The 17,333-nt window shown below is 37.6% G+C and overlaps 1 protein-coding gene across 10 annotated transcripts in view; it reads left to right on the top strand.

Moving 5' to 3' along the window:
* Positions 1–17,092, top strand: part of CEMIP2 (cell migration inducing hyaluronidase 2) — a 50,408-nt gene extending 33,316 nt beyond the window's left edge. For 8 of the 10 annotated variants that reach the window (XM_030258444.4, XM_030258440.4, XM_072922489.1 and 5 more), the window contains 13 exons: positions 1,481–1,569; positions 3,435–3,566; positions 4,072–4,107; positions 4,809–4,964; positions 7,503–7,680; positions 8,172–8,387; positions 9,059–9,270; positions 9,789–9,974; positions 11,072–11,291; positions 11,839–11,937; positions 13,018–13,166; positions 13,864–13,970; positions 14,736–17,092. In XM_030258444.4, coding sequence (XP_030114304.4) covers positions 1,481–1,569; positions 3,435–3,566; positions 4,072–4,107; positions 4,809–4,964; positions 7,503–7,680; positions 8,172–8,387; positions 9,059–9,270; positions 9,789–9,974; positions 11,072–11,291; positions 11,839–11,937; positions 13,018–13,166; positions 13,864–13,970; positions 14,736–14,932 — 1,977 coding nt within the window. In that variant the 3' untranslated portion in view covers positions 14,933–17,092. Of the gene's footprint in view, positions 1–1,480; positions 1,570–3,434; positions 3,567–4,071; positions 4,108–4,808; positions 4,965–7,502; positions 7,681–8,171; positions 8,388–9,058; positions 9,271–9,788; positions 9,975–10,812; positions 11,292–11,838; positions 11,938–13,017; positions 13,167–13,863; positions 13,971–14,735 lie in introns of those variants that run through there. The other 2 variants (XR_012053076.1, XM_072922492.1) reach the window with 2 other exon arrangements.
* The last annotated feature ends 241 nt before the right edge of the window (positions 17,093–17,333 follow it).

The following is a 17,333-nucleotide window of genomic DNA, read 5'->3' as shown; positions in this document are numbered from 1 at the left end:
GCATGGGTGTATTTTCTGGTTGCATTTTGAATATTCAGTGCTTCAGGGCCTTGAAAGACACAAACAACTAAAATCAATTAATACTTCTAGAAAATTCTTTTTTCAGAAGTAGCATTTCACATGCTACTCTTTACAGCTTTGTTTCCTACCCTAAAGAAAGCTGACCCTTGAAGAACCAAAGTTTATTATAGCAGTCATTCAATTATTTGTTGCAGTAGCTACAATTTCTTTTCTGAGTGTCAGGTCTTTGCACATGGTGACACAGTCTCTGGCTAGGGATTAAGCTTTAATATTGCCTTCAGCAGCTTACATAGTTGAGATAGTTTTCTTATTAAGTTCTCAGTCTACGGTCATTGAGGAGTGTTCTGTTACTTTGACTTTTAAACCTTTTCCACTCTTAGCTGAAGTTTCACTTCAGCTGAGGAATCCTTAAAGTATTTCATTTGGAATCTAGTTGCTGTGTGTATGTATAAATAGAATGACATTTACAAAGCCACCTATCTCTAAGTAAGTACTTATTTGTGTTTGTTTGCTGCAGAAGATTCTCATAGTTTAACCATTGAAACCTCATAAATCATTATTGGATTTTTTTTTTTTTTTGCCAAGTGAAACTGATTTTGCCTTACAGTTGTCTGGGATACCAAGAAATGATGCAGTGTTTGATGAAAATTGTGTTAATAATGTGTTTGGGACTGTAGGGCATTTTATTCAGATTGGAATTAGAACATACTGAATACAAAAATGCATTGTGAAGAAAAGATTTTCACCTGTACAGCTATTATCATCTTTGAACAAGGGTAGCAATTTGTGTGCTAAAGTTCCATGTTGAAGGAGAACTCCACTAGCAGGTCTGAGAATCTGCTTGTGTAGCAGCCTCAATTGTAATCTTAATTTGGATCAGAGGTGAAAGTAGTCACAGGTATTTGTATGTAATTCAAGTAAAAGAGCACAAATGCTTCCTCGTGCTTTTATTTTCTCAAGTAATTTATTTCATACTGGATTATTTAGTTTCAAGCTTATTACTGCATAGATCAAAATAATATTTTATGGTAAAGGCAGTTTAGTTTTAAAGTGAAACACAAAGGATTTTTCACAATGGGTTTTGGGGTTTCTTTTCTTTTCCATTTATGAGAATAATTTGAACTCACCACAAGATTGGCTTCTAGATTTTCCAGAACAGCATCTGGTAATAAATGCAAAACCTCAAATAGATGTTGTGAAAGAAATCTGGAGTGAACTTTGATCATTTTCCATTGTATTTTTTTTTAGTTACAGATAATTCATATAATTTTAGCACAGACTGGTTTATTATATTTAATTCACTGACTTTCCCTTAGACAATATACCAATTGAAGCCAAACTGAAAGATCTAAGAGTTTCTAATATGTGTATTGAATGCAATGCCTAAATTTTTTAAATTTCATTTTTACTCTATCTTTAATTTTGGATATTATGAATTTTCTTTCCTTGCTTATTTCAGGCTGGTTTGTTCATTGATAAGGGTGTTAAGACAACTAATGCTAGTGCAGATGATCCCAGAGAATATCTTTGTTTGGACAACAATGCAAGGTAAAGGATATTTTCTTTCAAGTGGGTGAAAAATGGCAAAGTTTTGAGACTGCTCTTACATTCACATAGGAGAAAACCCTTTTCAAATAATAAAATAATTTATAAATTATAACTGAGCAGTAAGTTAGTATGTGTCCTTTTCCTTCATTTATTAATCTGTTTTGGGAACAACAGAGATGGTGTCTCTGAAAGGATATGGGTTTCTTGTGAGTTTTTCCTCAGGATAGTTTCTGTCCTCTTAGAGGACATTGTTTTAAACATGCTCTACTGTCTACTGTTAAAATGTTTTCTGGAATTGCTGCTAATAGGAAAATACTCCTTCAAAGTCTTTTCTTCTGATTTATAACTGAGTTTTAACTAATGTTAGAAACAGGCTTCAGTAGTGCATCCACTCACCTTTCCTACTGCTGAATGTTTCTGCTGTTCCTTCTAGTCTTGGAAGTCATAGCTTGATAGTACAGTTCTACTGAAGGCTCTTTGCAGAGGTGGTACAATCCACCACATTTTCTTCAGTTTACAAGTGAGAGAAGGTAGTGGAGAGTCTAGGAAAATTACAGGTTATACTGTGCCTGATTAGTCTTATCCTGAACTTCAAATAAAGTAGCCTGGGATACCGGTTAAATGAATATTGGATAACTGTATCTGTCAACATGTTATTGTGTTAACTAAGTATTAGCACTGAAAATATGGTTCATAGATTCTTTATTGTCAATTGAACTGTGTTTAAGACAAGGATAGTTAAATGACTGCTGCAAATGCAAAGAGGAAAGTTCCAAATTTTGATGATAGTCAATACTTCAGCATTTGAAAATGAACCTGCTAGTTCCATGTTTTCACAGAAAATCCATATAACCCTTGTGGTTTACCTCAGTCATAACAGGTAATTGAGAGGAACCTGAGAGGCGCAGGATGCCCTCTAAGAGCCTTTAGTGTGTTGAGGATGCAAGAAACTCAGTGCATGAAATGGGCTTGTGTTTCACAGCAAAAAGAAAAGGAATAAGGCACTGCAAAACTATGTGAGGTCCCTAATCATTGTACATGGAACCAGACTGGAAGGATTTAAATGTTAATTGAGAATACGGGGACTATCAAAACCTGACGTTTATTTATCATCCCCTCCCTTCCTTGGATGGGGACAGATCCAAATCTGAGCAAAAGAGTATCAGGTGATTGGGATAACAGGATAGGTGTCTTTACCTGCTCAAAATGCCTGTTTGTAGTCTTTTTAAATATATTACTTTTTATGTGGGGTCCTGGGGGTAATCAAGCAAAAATGTCACCAGTTCTTAATCAGACTGTTTCTTCCTACTATTTAAACCAGATTCCAGTCATAATTTACTGTACAAGACCATCTTGGTAGCAATGCAATAAAAAGATCTCAGGCATGCCCAAAGAAGCAGTACTGCTATATGTCAGAAAAGCTTGAAGCATTTGAAGGACCAGTTAGACAAATGTCCAGACTGTTCTTACATAGCTTATGTCAGCCCTGTATGTCCTTCCTAGGAGCTTATAATTCCCCTCATCAAACTTTGACATTAATGCTTCACTACAAGTGGGGAGGGCAGAAAGAAAAAGGGGACAAAGGGAGGCTAAAGGCAGCTAAAGAAACTTAGTGATACTGAGCAAGAGCCTGTGAGAGTTACTGCAAAAGAGATGTTTCACATTCCTGCTTCTTGATACCCCACAGATGCTTTTCTGGTACTAGTGAGAACCAGAGATGTACCTGCTTTTAGCTTATTTCATTCCAAACATTAAGAGTGAAATTTGCCCGTCAGATAATTATTTGTCTTTCAGGTTTACTCAGTGCAACTTGTATGGCACATATAAAAGAAAGTTTTCTTGTACTGAGTGTTTATCTCTCCCAGGTTTCGACCTCATCAAGATGCAGACCCTGAAAAGCCCCGAGTTGCTGCCCTGATTGACAGACTAATCTCTTTCAAAAACAATGATCATGGAGCCTGGGTCAGGGGAGGAGATATCCTCATTCAGAACTCTGGGTAGGTATTTGGAAGCAAACAGCTGCATGCTGTTTTTTCTGAAGCTTTGTTTAGCACAGTGCATTACAACAGGGTTATGGGAGAGGATTGATGGTAAGCTGTAGGAACTTCTCACTATGACCAGCTTTCATACCATCCCACAACTTCAAATATGCAAGTTTATATGTGATTAGATGAAAAGCTGCCTTAAACAGCAAAAAAACAGCTGTAGTAAAAAGAAACCTAAGAGTTGGTAGAGACGGTAAATTCAGCATGGGATTTCTGTTGTCTCCCTGAAGCTCTCAAGTGCTGTTTAAAATGTGTAGAAAACTATTTTACTTTTTAACACTTTTTAAGAACTTTTTAATAACGGTGCTCCTAGAGAAGTTAACTGTGTGGTGGTTATATGTTCTATTAATAGAAAAATTCAAGCTTTTTTCAGTGCATAGCAGGATGTGCTCTTACATTGTCCTACAATTGTAGGATAATTCAGAAAAAACAACTGATGTTTTGAACTTTCTTGTAGGTTTGCAGACAATGGAATAGGTTTGACATTTGCTAGGTGAGTACTTTTTTTAATAATTTCTGCGTTTCCTTGCATAGAAGCTTAGAAAATCTACATGCATCTATTAAAATTAATAGGTATGCTTTTATAAAGCTGCAGTTTTGGTTTGGGGCCTGGTTGTATTTCCAGTAATGCAGATGACGTTATAGAGGCTGTAAATTGGCACAGCTGCTAAAGTTTCCACTTTAGTTCAGCCTGTGCTTGGTTTACACCACAGTTTGTTGCCTCTTTATCAGAAAGGTTATATTTATTCAGGTAATTTTGGTAGTGTGTGATTCCTTAGGCAGTATTTTAATTTCTTCCTGAATAGCTGGAAGTGAAAGAAAGGGATGAGCATTTAGCAGGGGTAGAGTCTCTTTCTAATGAAAAATACCAACTAACTTAGGCAATGAGCTGAAATTACTGCTATTCAGATTATGACAAACTGGTTCTAGGATTAGAAAAGTGGGCTGTAAATAAAAAGGTGCTCCACTACAAAGGGAGTTAGAAATTTTAATGTTTGCCTCTGGTGAACATTTCAGTAAGTTAGCCTCTATTAATGTTAATTATTAAATCCATTGTTTTCTGTATTGTCCATGAAGTCTGTAGTGTTTTACTTGAGGAGGGCTGTTAGAGAAGTAAAAGTAGTGCTATGCCTTGGTACAATCATCTGCTGGAGAGTATTTGGCTATAGACATGTCTTTGATGTGCTTTGATAGTGATGGAAGCTTCCCAAATGATGAAGGTGCCAGCCAGGAGGTATCAGAGTCGCTGTTCATAGGTGAGAGCAAGAATTATGGGTTTCAAGGTGGACAAAATAAATATGTGGGCACTGGAGGAATAGACAACAAGACACGCACTCTGCCTAGAAATCGGTAAGTATGTAATGAATGAAGGAAGTAGAAATATAAGAAAAATTCTCTGTATCAGATATAAAGACCCTTCTAATGGTTGAACTGTCAGAGATTAAGACTCCATTGAAAGTGATGCTTTCTTTTTAATTCTATGTGTGCAGCTATGTCGCTCTCATGTTTTTGCTGAAGCAGGTTTATCTGATGCTTCCAACAGGTTACTATTCTGTAGAAATTTAAGTTACCCTACTTAAATCAAACCTTATACTTAAAAATTATTTGGGTTTAGAAGAGAGCTTTCAGGTAAGAGAATTTCAGAGGTCAGTTTGGGACTGGAGACTGCAGTCTTGTCTGTGACAAATCACAATCTGTGGCTGTGATCCTTCTCTTCTCTCTTTGACTTGCACTGGTGCTTGTTTAACATAATACCAAGTCCCACCCTTGCCGCAGAATAAGAAAGACAACTATTTTGGTTTAACTCCAGCTAGAAACTGAGCCCCGTATAGCCACTGCCCTTTCCCCACCTCCTCAGGGGAGAAAGACAAAAGACAGAGATCTCAAGCTGAGACAAAAGCAGTGTACTGGAAACAATGAGATTAAGAATGTTAACAGTAATAGTGACAATATTAATAACAAAAGTATATAAAACAAAGGTGAATAATGTGCAAAAAAAAATGCTCACCTCTCAACCTGGGACTGGGTAGCACTCGAGATGAAGAACAAGATGGCCAAGGGACCATCAGCACCACAAAGTATTCTCCTGGCGGACAAATCCTCTGGTCAGGACCAGTGTTACCCCACTGCTTCCCCAGAAAAAGGAGCACTTTTCCTTTAGAAAACAAAAGAGTCTGTTCCCCTGCTTCCTAGCCATGATGTAAGATGGTATCAAGTAACACAATGTGTTGGCCATGCCCACGTGGCTCCAGGTTCTGTCCCCACACATCCTTGGCTAAGTAGGACAAAGGGTGAAATGGGCCCTGGCCACCCTAGTTTTTTGCTGGTTTTGACATTTAAAGAGGAGATGTTAATGTGGTGGTGATATGAAGTATTCAGTCTTGTTCAGTGGAATCACCTAACAACTGAGGCTGGAAGGGGCCTCTGGAGGTCATCTTGTCCAACTCCCCTGCTCAAGAACAGTCATCCAGAGATCGTGTTCCAGGACAACATTCAGGTGTCTTTACTATATCTCCAAGGGTGGATTCTTCATAATTTTCCTGGGCAACATGTGCCAGTGGTCAGTCACTCTCTCTGTGAAGTTTCTCCTGTGGTTTAGGAGGGATGTCTTAAGTTTCATCTTGTGCACATTCCTCCTGGTCTTGTCACTGGGAATAGCCCGGCTTCATCTTTTTTGCACCCTCCCTTCAGAGGATTGAGATTCCTGCCTGAGGCTTTTCTGCTCCAGGCTGACCATGTCTCCCAGTGTTACTTCCCATGAGAGATGCTCCAGCGACTTAATCATTGTGGCCCTTTGCTGCACTTTCGAGTATCTCCATATCTGCCTTGCACTGGGAGCAAGCATTCCAAATTGTCACTTCAACAGTCCTGAAAACAATGGCAAAGGCACATTGTTTGGCATAAGGTTAATTTGGCTTCCTCTAGGACCCATAGGTCCTTTTCACTGGCACAAAGGGTTGTTGCTCCCAATGTGCAGGACCTTGCATTTCCCCATGTTAAACTTCATGAGATTCCCATCCACCCATTTGTCCAGTCTGTCAGGGTCTGTCTGGGTGGTATCACAACTCTGCTGCACCAGCTGCTTTACTGTCGGTTGTGCCCTCTGCAGGCTTGGCCTATAGACTATACTGGGCCTAATCATCCAGATCAGTAATGAAAATGAACAAGACTGGACTCAGTATTGACCCCTGGGGTACATCATTATTGGTCACCAAGCAGATTTTATGCCATCACTTTCTGGGCCCAGCCATTTGTCCTCTCATCCTGCCCATACTTCATAAGGATCTTGTGGGATGCAGTGTCAAAAGTCTAACTACAATTTTGGTAGACCATGTCCACTGCTCTCCCACTGCTCTACCAGGCCAGTCATTTCGTCACAGAAGTTTATCAGCGTCTCCTTGGTGAATTTATGCTGGTTATTCCTGACAACTCTCCAGTCCTTCAGGCATGTCAAAATGGTTTCTAGGATTAGCTGCTCCATCATCTTCCTGGGGGTCAAGATAAGCCTTACCAGCCTGCCTTTCTCTGGGTGTTCCTTCCTCAAGTTAGAAGTGACATTTGCTTTCCTTCAGTCTGCAGTCACTTCCAGTTGCCATGATCAATCAAAGAGCAGGTGGTATTTTTTTTCTGCTGTATTTCTTATATTGAAAGAGGGGCACATTTGTACATGGAGAGTGATAGCTCCACTAACAGGAAAATTTAAGAGTAGGGGATTTTTTGACTCATTAGAAAAGGGGAGAAACCTTATTTCCTTTGCTAAATTCTGTCTTGCAAGTCATTCTGTAATTGCTGCTTTACTGATTTCTGAGAGGAGATACATTTGACACAGATTCAAGCATACCATGAATTTTGTTACAGGATGGTATAAATATTTGCTTGCATCAACAGGACATTTCCAATCAGAGGCTTTCAGATTTATGATGGACCTATTCACCTTACCAAGTGCACATTTAAAAACTTTGTACCAACTCCAGACAGATTTACCAGTGCAGTTGGATTCTTGATGAAAAATCCATGGCAGATGACTCCAAAAAATAACATTTCTTTTGTGAAGTTTGGTCCAAACGTAAGTTTACTACAAGTTTTCCTGAAGTCTTGCGAATGGTTTTCTTTTCTTGTATTTAACATACACAGACAAGAGCTGTAAGTCATCCTATCTACACATACCTACTTCAGAGTTTTTCTCCTGGCTGGAGGTCACACAGACCTCCTTTGTCTCCTGACCAAAATATCCAATACCAGCAGAGATGTAGGATATGTTACACTAAATGATTCATGGCTTGTGGTAAAGCTGAAAAGAAATTTTTGTTAAGATTTTGTAAGGTTTGGTATATATACTTAGTAACGAATTTTCTGCAGCAAATATTAACACTGTTCAGAGGCAAGAGCTCACCTGAGCCTGTTTGTAAAACCCAGCATGTCCGCTTCGCAAGATTCTGCTATCCTTACTATAAATTTTTTAATCAGCTTTGTCAAATTCCTGTGTTTCTGCACATGTGCAAATGTTAGTCTGTGTTTCACCTCAGGAAGAACAAAAACATTTATTGTTGTTGTCAGGTTTCTTTGAAAGCCTTCTTTGGGAAGCCTGGTCCCTGGTTTGAAGAAGGAGATCTGGATGGTGATAAGAACTCAATATTTCATGATCTAGATGGCTCAGTGACTGACTACAGGGATACCTATGTGGGCCGAATGGATAATTACTTGATTCAACACCCCAAATGCATTAACATCACAGAATGGAGTGGAGTGGTTTGCAGTGGGAACTATGCACAGGCTAGTACTTTTGGCTTGCTGTTTGGGACAAATCTATAATATGAAATATTTGTGGAGTTAGGTTGTGTAAGAAATACAAAATGACCTGTCTTTGGATTTCAAAATTTTTTTACTTCTAAAAATACTTCTATTCATATCAAACTTACTGGCCAGTTGTGGCAATATCATGCTTCCTCTCAGCAGACTGAGGGTACAGTATCAGATGCTGCAAGATAAAATAAAATGGTTTTGCCCAGAATTCTATGTTACAGCTGTGTCTGCTGAAACAGTTTTATGTTTAAGGTGTCTTCTTCTAAGCAGGTTCTGTCTGCTTTTTTTTTTTTTTTCACAGACTGGATTTTAAGGAGTTGTTGTGTTAGTTTATTTTCTGGAGATGTTAAATACCACCTTCTGAATACAAGTCTTACAGGTTTGATTCCCATTCTGGTTCCTGCTCTGTGTAGCCAGGTGTTATAGCTGATTTTTTTTTCTCCATATGCTTTTTTGCCTGTAATATGGGAAAAGTCTATAATAGTTCTTTAAATAGGACTTTTATTCAGGGGAAATTTGTGTATTACATAACTCAGAACATCAGATTGCAGCATTTTGGTTAATAATGTCCTGATCGTGCTTCACTATTTCATTTTCTTTTGCAAAGAGACCAAATTTTTACCCTCTTAAATATCATATAGGTTTATGTTCAAACCTGGAATGGACAGAATCTCTCCATGACTATTGTCCGAGATGAGTATCCAGCCAATCCCATGGTTCTTCGAGGTATTAATCAGAGAGCAGCTGCCTTTCAGCAGTACCAGCCAGTCGTGATGCTCCAAAAGGGCTATACAATACACTGGAATGGAAAAGCTCCAAATGTCACCTATCTGTATCTCATTAACTTCAGCAAGTATGTTTATTTGCTTTTTTTGTGGCTTTGATCCATAAGGCAATACAGAAGTTCTGTCCTGCAAAATTATTGTGCATGAGTTTGCAACCATCTGGAAGACCAGAGCTTGGGTTTGGTTTTTCTTTCATAGTTACAAATACAAAAGTATGGGATTAAACAACAGATCTGCACGTGAAGTTAAACACTTGTTCAGTACAGTGTCTTTAAGAAAAAACCCTTGGAGGATATGATGTACCAATTGTGAAATTCAGCAGAATTGCAGTTGAATAGCTTAACATACTTGATTTTTGTTGGCAGATGAACTTACTAAATATCTCTGAATTATATAATCAAATATATCCTAAGAGAATCAGGGTTACTAAAATGTTTAATGAAAGGCTGTGCAGATTTGATCATCTGGTTGAGGGTTTAGGAGCTTTTTGTGTTCCTGTTTCTGTTTTTTTTGTAATGATCTCTTTGCTCTGTATTGGCCCCTAAACTGTTCCAATGAGGACTCATACGTTTTATTTTGGTTTTAGGAATGACTGGGTTCGTGTCGGTCTTTGTTACCAACAAAAGACAGATTTTCTTATAGTATTGGAAACTTTTCAAAGGCGGTCATCTGCCCTGTCAAGCAAGGTGGAACGCTACATGCCTGTATCTTCAATGATGGAGCTTGAAAAGAATCGATCAGACAAGAAGTTTTACTTTGACAACAGTACTGGGTAACTCTTGTCATTTGTCTTTACTAGAAGATGTTGTTTAACCTAGAAATGTTCCACTTGAAAGTGTTAAAAACAAATGGTTGAGGCACCTGCAGAGAGGAAAGCAGTTGAGAAAGACCCCAAAACCATTCAAAGAATGTTCATCTGTCTTTAAATCTCCAAACTACCATGGTTGTCATGGAAATACTTGTCATGAACACCACAGTCACCAAAGATATTTCCTACCCCATGTCTGTGGAAAATATAGTATCTGGTGTGCTGTAGACCAGTGCCTTTTAGGATTTAATTTCTTAGTCTTCAGAGAAACTATCTGTTTTCTTGTTAAACAGAAAATTCTATAAATTTCCAAGAAACTTTCTCTTCCAACATTTAAAAATTATATTTTTGAAAATCCTAATCTCTTTTCAGCTGTCTCAAAAGAACTTAAAAGTCCTAGTCTCTCTTTCAAAAGTACTTCTCACAGAGGCCTCCATGATCCTTCTGAGAGGTTTTAGATATGGTCAGCTTCCAATAAATGAAGTCCTATGTATATCAGTTGTGAGTTTTACAAATATTGATTCTAAATTTATAATTTGTTCTCTTATTTATTTTGTTCCATTACCTGATACTATGCCTGTCTGTAATAAATACACAAATTAATGTAGTTTTTGAAAGACATTTATGTTGCTTTGTGTAAGAGCTTTACACCCTAAATTGCCTTTCCAGGCATTTGAAGTAGCACAACTATTATTGTTCAGTGTTGATGGGTGAAACTGAATATTTCTGCTGCATGTCTGCAAAGATGTATGAGCAAGGAAAAAAATTCATGCTTTGCAATTCAATTTTTGTTTCATGCAAGCCACTGATCGGAGGGCTTTTTTTTTCTTTGCAAAGTATCTACATTTATATTGATGTCTCCTTTAACTACATGGAATTTTAGGTAAGTTGCTAGGGATTTCCTAACTCTAGTAAATACCTTGAAACCTTTGGATAGTTGTGCAGAAGGGAATACCGTAGTTTGTCTGCTTCTGAAAATCATTAAATATAGCTGTTGAGATTGAATATAAATACCTGTATTTCACTAGTTAATTTAGATTATTTTTCCCCTTTTTGTGTAGATTACTGTTTTTATTTCTTCAAGCCAAATATAATAGGGATGGTCACAGTTATTGCTCATCTCAGGGATGCGAAAGAATCAAGATTGTGACCAAAGATTCATCAAAAGGGATATGTAATTGCATGGCAAAAGCTTACCCAAAGTACTACCAAGTACCAACCATCATAAAGCAGATGCCAGGAAAAACTACTGTACCATGTACAAAATGTGGCACAACTCAGGTAAAATAAAATAAACAAAAACTTTCATGAACTGTAGAATTGGTGATGCTGTCTACTCAATTTAAGTCCAATTCAGCACAGAATACTGCACTTACCAAATTACAGCTTGTTAATCTTCTTGGACTCCTTGAAAGTTTGGAGTACTTTCTGTAGCACAAAGATTTCAGGGTTTTGGTTTTTTTTTCTTCTTCTGTTGTGCAACTCTTGTTCCAAGTGCTACAGAAAAGGGACATCGGTGGATTGATGTCTTGCACTGCAGTGTTGTCTATGCTACATGGCAGAGATCAACATGTCAAACCTCTCTGTTTGGATGTTGGCTTATTAGCATGAACTTGAAATTGTCTCAGCTATACAAGCTGAGAAAAATACTGAAATTAAGAGATAAAATAGGTTACACTATGTATTATTATATTTATTAGGATTACTAGTACTATAAATAAGGCTGCTGACAAGTGAATACATTTACACTGGAGCATGGGCTGTCTGTTTTAAGCTGACATGATAAAGTGTTGAAGAAACATTAATATGTGTTTTGTTTGATATCCAGATGGTATTCACGAGTGACCCTCACAGAAACTACCTCCTTGTGCAGGTTAATTCATCTGATGAAAAAGAGTCAAGCAAAGGTCAGCAAGCATTTATATATGTAAGTATTCTTCATGTTTTTCTTCTTAAATATCACTATAGCAGTTTGTATTATAGCCGTTGTACAGCTCTACATAATGCAGACCTCAGTTTTCTTCACTGGAATGAAAAGATTAGTTAATTGTTTAAAAAATAAACTCAAAAAGCTTATGTTTAAACATTAGAAAAGGAGTCTTCAAAGCTTCATTTAATATTTGAATCCTATTTGCTGAAGAGAAAAATGTTGCTGTTAGCATTTAAAATGTTCAGCTTATGTTTAAATCTCTGTGGGTATGCATTTATGGCTGTTTTGGAAATAAACAGAAAACATAAACTAACAATTTGTTAGTTAAATCCATTTTGTTGAAATTGTCCTTGTGCAAGGAGATTAGTACTTACTGAGATGGGTCACATGAGCCATTAAGCTGTGCTGAAGTCCTCTAAATGGCAAGTGCTAAGGAGTTAGATTTCTGTATTTGTTCTGGTGTGGCCCAGATAAGCCCAGTGATGTGATACTGTGTAAAAAGTAGTTTAGTTTGACTTTTCCATTCACATGCTGAAGTAGACTTGCACATGAAGGTGAAATACCACTTCGTCCACACATGCCTTACATTCTGCAGTGTCATTGTTCGCCTGGCTGAGCTGTCAGTTGTTTAGGTAGACAAATAGCACATGAGCAGCTTAACCTTTGCAGCTGCAAACTTCTCCAGGAATATGTATGCCATATCCAAAGCAGTAAGAGTTCTCAGTAGGAAGAAACTGGGCTGGAGCCAACCTGCTGCAGGGATCAGTTAACTGTTTTACTGTACAGAAGTCCAGGGGATTCAGTATCTGAATTTTAGCTTCCCAAGGCAGGTAGTAAATCACCTGGAATGTGCAATATTCCTATAGAAGCTAAAGGCTTAAGACTCCTATACAATTTCAGAAGTCACATTAAGCAGCATCCTTTCAAAGGAAAAACTGAAGAGTTGCAAGGGAGAAGCAAGTATTTGGAAGGAAATTACTGTGTCTAAACTAGAGTAAGATTGATAAACACTGAGAGCAGTAGAATTGCTGTTTGAGTCATATTAACTTCCTTTTCTCTCTTTTTCTTCCCATTCAGGTTAATAACACCATATTTTCCTTCAAGGATAATGGAATACTTATTGTTGTTGTAGATGCCTGCACTGGCACAGTTTTGGGAAACAAATTATTTTCTGGAGTAGACATTAGGCGTGTAGATGGATATTTAAAATCTGGAATTCCACAAAGGTATGTGCAATGACCAGTCGTTTTCAGTATGTCCTGCAATCTGTAGCTCTGCTCTCTGACAAGGACTTAAATAATGATTAATAAATAATGGTACATGAGCACTGAAAGTGAACAAAACATATGTCTAAGTTCAGGCAAAAGGGAAAACAGAGGAGCCATTTACTGGACAATGTAGCCTTACTGAAGAAAACTAAGCAGATTTTGAGCATTTCAGATTTTTCTGGTGTTGCCTTTTTCCTCAAAAATATTTTTGTTTAACGAAACATCATGTAATAACACTGCTTTGCTTAAAACAAGGATAACTTTTTGTTTAATAAGGACAGTGGCAAGGACTATGTGAAAGATGTCATACTGTTCTCTACCTATATGGAGAAAATTATGGCTAAATAAAGATAAAAAGTTAGTGTCAGAAAATATTTTAATTTTCTAATTTTGGATCTATATGCAAACTTGATTTTTTGATACAAAATACCAAACTGTGTTTAAATACCACTTGCCAATGATTTTGAAGTTAAATTAAAAGTCAGTTTAAAACCAAGAAATTCTAAGTACTGCTTTCAGGAAGGGTTGACTATTTCCATGTCATAAGTACTCATAAGGAATTGGACACTGAGGGTAGCTAGCTTGAAAGCTGTGTAGCAGAATATTTAAAAAATGTGTTTATAATAGCTGCTGTGTCATGCTGTTCCTGTTGCAGGTCTATAGTTCTCCTGAGCACAAGAGGTGATGTAGCAATTCCTAATAATTTAGCTGAAGCCTTAATGTCCCTGGGGACAGCAAAACCACCTTATCTTCAGAGCAACGGTTGGTAGAAATGTTGCACATTTCTTTGACACCACCTTGGTCTTTGTGTTTGTTGGTGTGGTGGGTTTCTTGTGGGGTGTGTGAGAAAGGTGCAGCTGGTGGAGGGTAGTTACCAGTTTGCACTGGTGTGGCTGCTGTGTGTCAGCTCTTGTTGAGAGAGGAGGTGGGCAGCCCTTTAGCAGGTGGGGCAGAAAACCCCTTTATCCCATTGTGTGAAGCTTGTTGCAAGCAGAGAAGTAACTAGCAGTTCTTTGTGCTGGTGGATCACGCAAGAGTCCCAGGCTTTTTTCCTAGAGCCTGCATTTTGTGCCTCGCCCAGCAAATGTATCTTTAAGCAATCTCCTGTGCCTGCCTAGTATTTCCTATTCTAAAATAATTTGAAGCTAGAAATGAGAAGCTATTGGTATTTTGCGGGATGATGAGTTTATAGGCCACATGGGATAGCTCTCATCTGTTCAGAGTGATGCCACAAGTTGGCAAGTGGTTGAGAAAACGGGTTTTATAACTGTCCAATTAGCTGCATTTTCAAATTAAGATCTCAGAGTATTTAATACTAAGTATTGAGACAGGAAATTGCAAATCATTATTTCTTTGTAAGGTAATAATGTAAAGGTAACTCTCATGTAAAGGTTAGAGTGGATAAATGTCCTAAATAATGGGGGGGAAGGAATTTTGTGGGGGCGTGCCTTTTTCTACCTAACCAGTCCTGTATCATGCTGCAGTGAGCTTGGCTGGTTTGATAATGCTGAGCTTTTTCTGTCACAGGAAGCTTGGCCTTTCTGGGCTTCAGAGGAAACATTAAGCCATCCTGGATTAAGCTGTTTACCAGTCCTGCTGGGCATGGGCTCGTTCAGATAGAAAAGTATATCCCTCTGCAACTGGAAGAGTATGGCTGTGCCAGAGCAATTAAAAGCCGTCAGAAAGACCTTGAGCTTCTGAAGAAGGCTGCACGATCTCATTAAAGACTAAGATGTACATAAAATCTGGGGAAAAATGTGAACTAACTTATTTTTAATTTATGGCATTTTAAACTATATTGTTATCCAAGTAAATCATGTTGTTGTCTGACAGATGTTTGCCAGCATTGACTGCTTGAATGCCAATCTGTGCACCTTCTAGTTGTACAAAATATTGAAGAATTTATTAGTATTTGTATAAACAGGTTTCAGAGATTTTTCAGATGTTTGTATTTACTGTAAACAAGTTCCTTCTGTTTAATACTCCTTTTGTATGCAAGAGGGTATTCATAAAAGCCTTAAGTTTTTAGTAACAGGTGTTGGAGTACATTTTGGGTTACTTGAAAGATTAACATAAATGCCTTCATAAACAGCTTGAACTGGTCATTATAACTTAAGCATTTTTCCCTCAGCTCTTTAGGTGTTTCCATGGCAGTTTATCTGTCAGCTCAGTTACATTCTGTCTGCTTTCCAATGTGTTAAAACCCAGTTTCCTTTATGCATGTGGCTGACTCAAGGGATTTTTAACTGCAGTAAAGATTTTTGCTTTCCTGTATGAAAGATGGAGGGAGGAATTCAAAGATCCAGCCTGAGCCTGGGTGAGGATTGTGTACCATTCTGCAGTTTTACAAGGCTTTGTGTACAAGTGTGGCACACAGAGCAGGAAATTACTCCTGTTCTTTAGGATCACTGTTTATTATTCTCTCTAAATACGAAGGTGTGTCTGTAAGAGTTACTTTAATAAACAGTCTAGAAGTTAAGGCTGCAGTCTTGAGTACAGCTTGACTTTAGCTTAGTCTTTTAAAGCTTTTAGTAAGAAGGGCAAAGCTGAGAGAGATACTGTTACTCTCAATTTTTTAGGAAATGAAGCTTCTACTCTTGCAGTGGTGGATTTTTTTGTTTTGTTTTGATTTTGTTATTTTTTTGGTGTTTTGGGGGTTTGTTTTGTTGTCTGTTGGGTTGTTTTTGTTTGGTTGGTTTTTGGTGTTGGTTTTTCTTTAACTATTTTTAAGGCTATCTCAGCTTTAACTTCTAAGTGAATGGAAAGTTCTCTCAGTTCATTAAGTCATACCTTCTACCTTAACTTTGATTCTTCTAGTATACTCATGTTGTTAATTCCTATTGACTTTATATTAGGTCTGTTGATTTAATCTGGTATTGTTGCAATTATTTGGCTCTGCCAGTAGTGTGAAAATCATTTAGAACAGTGGCACAGCTGTCCTTTTACAGGATCCTCATTTTTGAAATTAAATTTCAGTGACAGTAAAGATGCATTTCACAATAGGCAGCAATAGGTGCCATAGGGCTAAAGTGTGACCCTAGTTCTGATAAAAATGACATATTTCCTTCTTCTTGTACATGTTCTCACTCATTCGAGTTGGTATAATGTATCTACCATTCATAGATGATTTGTGCTTTGAATTCAAAATAGAGTGGCTGTTGGAAATGAACTATATGCCTGTCTTCTCCAAAGATGTTGAAAAACTGTGGGGATTTTTTTTTTTTTTTTGTGCTTTAAAGGAGAAGATGCACAATATCAAACATATTACTCTGTTCAATTAAAATATGCTACCTCAGTGCTACAATTAAACTGCCTGGTCTAGTGTAGTTTCCTAAGTGAGAAAGGAGGAGGTAAGGAGTATGATACAAGAGTTGAAGTTAACAAATAGATGACCAATACTATTTTTATTGTAAAAGCAAGCCAAATGGATGATTGTGTATTTTGCAGTTCTCTTGTTATGTTTAAAAGAGAAGTAATTTTGTTAGGGGAAGCTGTGATAAATCTTTATGACTAACTGTAATGTTTGGTGTTATTAATGCAGGGCAGTCATGTAAATGCTCTGAGTGCAGTAGTGATAGTGTTTGGGGATTAAAATGGCTTTAAGGCTTCCTCTATTCTCTGCTCAGCAGAGAAGTAGTGATGAGGTAGTGATCCTCCGGCTTGTGAAGTTGGCCATTATTTATGATATTCTGCTGTTCTAAGCGTCTTGTAAAAATTGTCCTTGGAAGTGTCAAGGGTATTCTGATGTAGGCCTTACTGATGAGCAATTGGACCTGAAGTTAAAGTGTTTGTCTTTTGTGTAAATTAAAACACATGACAAATAGCATAAATAAATTTTTATGTCTGACAAGGCAATAAAATGATGGATGTCTTCTGTTCTTGTATCAAGTAATTTTATAATGTATGCTGTGTCAACAATACAAACTATCTTATTTCAACACCGATTTACTTGTGAAGTTTGTGGAGTATATCCTACTCTTCATTCAGAAACAGGCTAACAACACTGGATACACTGATGGTGATCAAAGTTATGGGCCTATCTTGGAAGCCAGATACCTCAAAGCCTATCTGAGCTGCTGAATGTACAGTCATTTCAGCAAGAAGCAGCGTTATTACTGACTCAGG

The sequence above is a fragment of the Taeniopygia guttata genome, chromosome Z (genome assembly GCF_048771995.1).
Source record: "Taeniopygia guttata chromosome Z, bTaeGut7.mat, whole genome shotgun sequence".
NCBI lineage: Eukaryota > Metazoa > Chordata > Aves > Passeriformes > Estrildidae > Taeniopygia > Taeniopygia guttata.
This window is presented reverse-complemented; position numbering and strand designations above follow the sequence as displayed.